At 49.9% G+C, this 6,306-nt stretch overlaps 2 protein-coding genes across 3 annotated transcripts in view; one reads left to right on the top strand and one right to left on the bottom strand.

Moving 5' to 3' along the window:
* Positions 1-283, bottom strand: part of Fkrp (fukutin related protein) — a 12,337-nt gene extending 12,054 nt beyond the window's left edge. Inside the window, exon 1 of one of the 2 annotated variants that reach the window (XM_004644282.2) lies at positions 254-283. The gene's annotated coding sequence lies outside the window, so the exon portion shown is untranslated. The remainder of the gene's footprint in view (positions 1-253) is intronic. The other variant, XM_023704525.1, reaches the window with a different exon arrangement.
* Strn4 (striatin 4) overlaps positions 6-6,306 on the top strand; it is a gene marked incomplete at its 5' end in the record, with an annotated part of 28,325 nt that continues 22,024 nt past the window's right edge. The window contains one exon of the mRNA XM_012517595.2: positions 6-203. Coding sequence (XP_012373049.2) covers positions 6-203 — 198 coding nt within the window. The remainder of the gene's footprint in view (positions 204-6,306) is intronic.

Raw genomic sequence — 6,306 nt, forward strand, 5'->3', positions numbered from 1 at the left:
GCCCGACTGGGACGGTCCCGGCCTCCGGCCCTGTACCCGGGCCTGGCCCAGCAGGGAAAGGGGGCGGCGGCGGAGGAAGCCCCGGGCCCGCGGCCGGCCCGGAGCCCCTGAGCCTGCCCGGGATCCTGCACTTTATCCAGCACGAGTGGGCGCGCTTCGAGGCCGAGAAGGCTCGCTGGGAGGCTGAGCGCGCCGAGCTGCAGGTGAGCGCTGCCCAGGACCCCGACCCCCGCCCGGCCCAGCCCGGCCTCACCCGCCGCCGCCGCCGCCATCTTGGAGCAATGGCCGCCGGGACGGCTGGGGGGGCGGAGGGGACCGCGACTGGAGCCGGCGGGTGGCCGTCCGCACTGGGCCCAGGCGGGAGGGTCCTGGACGGCTCGAATGCGAGAAGCAGGACTGGAGACAGCAGGGACCGACAGCGGCGAGCCGAGAGGAGAAGGCAGAGGGGCCGGGACTGGCAGGAGGCAGCGAGGGCGCGCGAACGATGCGGACGGCGAGAGGCCCTGGACGGCCCCGGAGAACTCGGGGCAGGGTGCCGGGAGGAGTCGGTGGGGAAGTCCTGGACGTCCCGTGTGGAAGTAGGCTGAGGTTTTCAGGTTTCAGGGTCCTGAGGCCGAGGGATAATCCCCCAGCCCATTCCTGCCTGGTGCGAGTTGGGGGTTGCCCGTGTGTGTCAGTGTGCTTCGGGTGGGACAGCGGGAGCATGTGGGGGCCCTGGACCCGCTAGGCGCCGTGGCCGGTCTGGAGTAGTCCGGAGGAGAGGAGTGAGAATGGGAAGTCCAGGAGTCTGGGATGGGGTGTGTTTGGGACAGTTGGGAGGGAGGAACTGAAAGATGGCTGTGGGAGGGGACTTTTAAGGGAGCCCTTTCCTCCTAGGAGGAAACTTTGGGGAGCCTGAACATGTGTGTCAGAATGCACGGGATGAGTTCCTGGGCTGGAGGCGTGGACAGGACAGAGAACACATACTGGGAGTTGAGCTGGGACAGCTTGAGAGTGGGCGCGCCAGTGTGGGGGTGTTGGAAAGTTGGAGTGATGGTCCAGAGATGGGAGGTGTATGTGAGATGTCAGAGTCTTGAACTGGAGAGGGTGGCTGATCATGTCCATTGTGGAGAACTGGGTCTTGGGGTGAAAACAGTGAGGAATGGGGGTACCCTGAGGTGAATCATTAGGGGGAGCATTTTGTACAGCAGGAAGGCAGCCAGAAGTAGCATCTTAGAGGCATCCTAGGGGGGAATGTGCCTGTGGAAGGTCCTGGGAAAACACCCCCAAGGCTAGTGGAGGATCTAAGGAGAGGAAGGTGCCCTGGGATGAAGTATGGAAGAGGCTGTGCTCTGTGACCTTGAGAAGTGTGGTTGCTTTTGTAGAGAGTGTCTGGAGGAGCATGGAGATGATGGGGAGGAAAGGATTTGAAGGGATTGAGGGATGGGCTGCCAGGAGTCTGCAGAATCCTGGGTTGGGGTGTTATTAGCAGAAGTTGTCAGTACTTGCCTCTGGCAGCCCATCTTTGCTCTTCCCAGCTGTCATTTTCTGTGTAGTTAAAGGAGAGAACCAACTAGTGTGTATAACTGATTAGAATTTTGTCCACAGGCTGAATAATAAGGGCATCCCACATTTATGTGTCTTTCCCCTCCATCTCAGTTGGGTGGGAGCAGAGGCTGTGCCTCAGATGGAGAGAAACCCTTACATAAGTGCTCTTCGCTTTCCTTGTTCACTTAACTTCCAAACCTTGTTCTCAGGGTACATCTCATTAGGTCTTCTCAATACCCCATTATGTAGGCAGGGCCAGTGTCATTACCTCATTCACCAATAATGATAGCAGCTGCTATTTAGTCAGTGCATATTATGTGTTAAATGCTGTATTAAACTCTTTAAATATATGCTATCATTTTTTTCAGCATTCTGGGAGGGTAAATTATATTATCCTTCCTTTTTTGTTTGTTTTACTATACTGGGAATTGAACCCAAGGCTTTCACAAGGTACAATCCCAGCCCATTTATTTATTTGTTTATTTATTTTTGAGATAGTGTCTTGCTAAGTTGCCTAGTCTTGGCTTGAATTTGGCAGTTCTCCTGCCTCAGCCTCCCAGAGTACTGGACTTATAAATGTGTGCTACAGCATCTGCCTTTTTTAGTAAGTAGAAGAGAAAGCTGGCTTTGAGAGGTCAAATGATTGATCAAGGATCACCACGGTGAGTGGCACAGCTGGTTTGTGTTCTTTCCCTCTGCCACTGACTGTAAGTGAGAAAACTGGGTTAGTGAAGCTCAATGGTTTCCGCAAGTCACCCAGGTAGTCATACCAAAGCTTGGCTGAATCGTGGTCTTTTAGTTTTGGTGATGTGGGGAATTGAACTCAGGACCTTACACTTGTCAGGTAGGTGCTTATTTGGTACAGGGTCTTACTACACAGCTCAGACTCAAAGTGATCCTCCTGCTTCAGCCTCCCCAGCACTAGGATAACAGGTATGCGCCATCACTCCTGGTTTTGGTGGCTGGCACAACACGCCTAGAGTTCTGAGGCCATCATGGCATGTGGCACGGAGGATTGAACTCAGGTCCTTGCACTTGCCAGGCTTAGACCACTGAGCCATCTCCCCAGCCCTGAGTCTTGTTCTTGAAAACTTCACATCAGTGCATTCTGCAGTTCCCAATGTACCACCTTTTCTTCTTCTTTTTTTTTTTTTTAATTTATTTTATTTTTTACATTTATTTAGTGTGTGTGTGTGTGTGTGTGTGTGTGTGGCCAGCTCAGCCCACCAGGGGGCGGGGCTGGCTGACATGTGGTGCTGGGGGATTGAACCGCGGTCCCTAATGGCTTTGCCAAGCTTGTTCCAAGTAGGTACTTTAGACCACCGAGCCATCTCTCCAGCCCCTCCACCTTTTCTTCTAAAGGAGAGAAGAGGTGTCTGTATATTCTCTTGCTTATGCCTCTCCTTGGAGTTAGAGGGGAATTTGGGTGTATTCTGCTAGGTTCTCTTACATCTTTGCTCCAGCACTCTCATAATGAGAAAAAAAATGAATATGAACATTTCAGGCATGTCTGTATACATTTATATTGTGCATGCCTTAGTATATGTACATAGATGTATGTGAATGACAAAGAAAGTTATCTTATTTTCTCCATCTTGCCTTCCCTACCTGTCTTTGCTATCACTAGTTTAGGGCATGCATGCGTGTGTGTGTTGTGTGTGTGAGATGGATGAGATCGTACTGTATGTATCACTACATGTTTTGTCCTGGAATCATCTTCGGGTATTAACTTTCCTACCAGCAAAGAGCTATTTCTCTAGTATTCCATTGTGTACGTGTACTACAGGCTTTGTGGTTTTTGTTTTTTGGTTTTTTTTTTGGCTAGTTAAGGCTGCCCTAAGGGCAGGTCTGGTGCAGTTTGTGGAGCTGGAAATTGAACCGTGGTCCCCTGCGGTTTCACTGACTGCTTTTGCCCAAGCAGTGCTTTAAACTGCTAAGCTATCCAGCAAGCCCCTACTACAGGCTTTTTAACTTGATCCTTTTGGTGAACTTTGAGGATAGTTTCGTTTTTTTCCTCATCAGGAATGGCTTATCGCCCTGTGTGAGTGTGAAGCAGAGTGGATGGGTGGAATAGTGGAGTAAGTTTATTGTGTTTTTTCATTTATGTATTTGGTACAGGGTCTTACTATGCAGCTCCAACTTGTAGTGATCCTCCTGTTTTCAAGCGGGGATCAAACTCTGGTCCCTGGTCCCTGTTCTTGCCAAAGCAGGTGCTTAATCCGCTGAGCTGTATCTCACTGGCCTTGAGTAAGTGTTAGAAAAAGATGGTGGTAACTTGTACGTACCTCTCGTGTAGCATTTACAGAAGCATATAGAAGGCCCCAACTTCCTGTGAGGTCCTTCCTAGCTGAGCACTAGCAGACTACTCATAGACTCTGAAGCACTGAACCCAGCTATTCCGAGTGCCCAAGGTGTGGCCAGTGCTCAGGACACAGGTGTTGGACAAGGCCTTGCCAGGAGGCACTGACTTGGAACAGGGGGTATGGAGATGCTATCTGACAGTAGGCAGAAATGTGTTTGTGGTGGATATCAGACGATTAGTCTGGTAATGAGCAGGCAGTGTAGTTTCTGCCCCCAGAAACTTCCAGGCTAGCACAGGAGGTAGTTTTCTCAGGATACTGCAGAGAGCCATGTATGTGTATGCTCATGCATAGTTGAGGGGCCAGAGAGATGGCTTAGTAGAATAAGTGCTTCCCTGGCAAGTGCAAGGGTCTGAGTTCAATCCCCGGTTTCGCCAGAAAAAAAAAAAAAGCACATTAGGTGGTGGGATCATATGAAAATTTAGTGATCTTTGGCATTAAGCTTTGCTGAAGTATCACTTAATATTTTGGGGCGGGGAGATGGCTCAGTGGATTAAGTGGTTCCCTGGCAAGCGCAAGGGCCTGAGTTCAATCCCTAGTTCCGCAAAAAAAAAAAGGGAATCATGCATAGTTGAGTTCCCCGTTGAAAAATACTGTAGCTCTGTGGCCCTGCCTGTGTGCTGTGCTACATCACATCACACCCACACAGCACACTTCCAAAGGGAACCTTCTGGGAAGGGATCTGACCTGAGTATTCTTTGGGAACAAGGGGGCTGCCTGGTATGGAGCTGTCCCCTCCCCTACTTGACTCCCAGTGGAATCTCCCTGTGCCAGGATCCTTTCAAGCTTCAGAAGGCGTATCAGAGCTACAGGGCTCTCAGCCCTGCTCTGGGACCCAGGGACAGACAGGTCGCAGCAGGAGTGCAGAAGTCTGGGAGAGGCAGCTTTTCTGCAGAGAGGTGCAGTTCAGTCCTAAAGTAAGGTTTGGAGGCCAGTGTGTTATTTGGCTGACCAAAGGGAGAGGCAGTGGGTGGAGGTGGTGAGCACAGCCTTTTTAGATTTTAGCCTCACCAAAGGCCCTGGCTGGTGCTATAGATCACATGGTGGGGGCTGTTGGCCTTTGCGGTCCAGAGAAACTGACTGGCCACCAGTACTTCCTTCCCTTTTTGCTAGATTTCCACAGTCCAAGACACTTTAACCACGTCTTTCTGGTTCTGTTTACTCCTTTCCTTTTTTTTTTTTTTTTTTTTCTTTCAGTAAATGGGGATTAAATCCAGGGCCTTCACACTGAACTATATCCCAGCCCTTTTTGTATTTTATTTCGAGGCAGGGTCTCTTTAAGTTACTAAGTTGCTTAGGCTGGCCTCAAACTTGGAGTCCTCCTGTCTCCGCCTTCTAGAGTGCTGTGATTACAGGCATGTGCTATGGGGTCTGGCTGTTTCTTCCCTTCTCTGCCAGAGGAACCAGGAGAGGGACAACAGAGTGGAGTAGCTGACCTTGCATCATAACCAGCTGAGAAGTGAGGTCTCAGGGTGGCTCAGAAGAGGGAAGCTGAACAAGGAAGACAGAGCCACCTTTTTCCTCAGACCTGCACCCCCTGCTGCTTTGGTGCTACTCTAGGCCACTGCCTTTCTTCCTGAAATTTTTGTGATTGTCCCTTCTATAAATGGTGTCTCTCTGAATTTAGGTTTGCTAACTCCATAATCAGTTCTACACATTATGGCTGGACATGGCACATGAATTCTGATGATATCTGTCCTTTGCCTAAAACACCACTGTGGCTTCCTTGTGTTTTTCCCACAGCCCACAGTCCTTTGTTATGCCTGTATCTTTCTCTAATTTTCCTAACTTTTGTTTTTATGTACGCAGTCCTACAGATTGAACCTAGGACTTTTTTGTTTTTTTGCGGTCCCAGGGATTGAACTCAGGACCCTGCGCTTGCCAGGCAAGCACTTATTCCACTGAGCCATCTCCCTGGCCCAAACCTAGGACTTTTGAACTGAGCTGTGTCCCCAGCCCTTTCTCTTAAAAAGAAAGAAAGAAAAAAAAAAAAAAGAAACAATCCTTGCTGTGTCGCTAAATTGCCCAGGCTGGACTTAAACTTTCAGTCCTTCTGACACAGCCTCCTAGATTGCTGGGATTACAGGGATTGCCACCATACTAGCTGCTAATTGACCTTTTTACACAGCCATTCTAGGTCTGTGGTGCTAGGGATCAATCCTAGGCCTATGTGAGCATAAAAAGGGCTCCACCGCTGAGGTATAGCCCCAGCCTTTTTGTTGCATCCTGATGCAGCCATCCTGGCCCTTTTCCTAGGGCCTATTTTGCTGCTCTTTTCTCTGGCTTCTGCCTGAAGCATTCTTCTCTCACCTATCTTCTGACCAAGCTCAAGTCTTAGCCAAAAGGTCATTTTTTTTAAATTATTTATTTATTTATTACATTTATTTATTGTGTGTGTGTGTGTGTGGCCAGCTCAGCC

Source organism: Octodon degus, unplaced genomic scaffold, assembly GCF_000260255.1.
Source record: "Octodon degus isolate 3935 unplaced genomic scaffold, OctDeg1.0 scaffold00197, whole genome shotgun sequence".
Lineage (NCBI taxonomy): Eukaryota > Metazoa > Chordata > Mammalia > Rodentia > Octodontidae > Octodon > Octodon degus.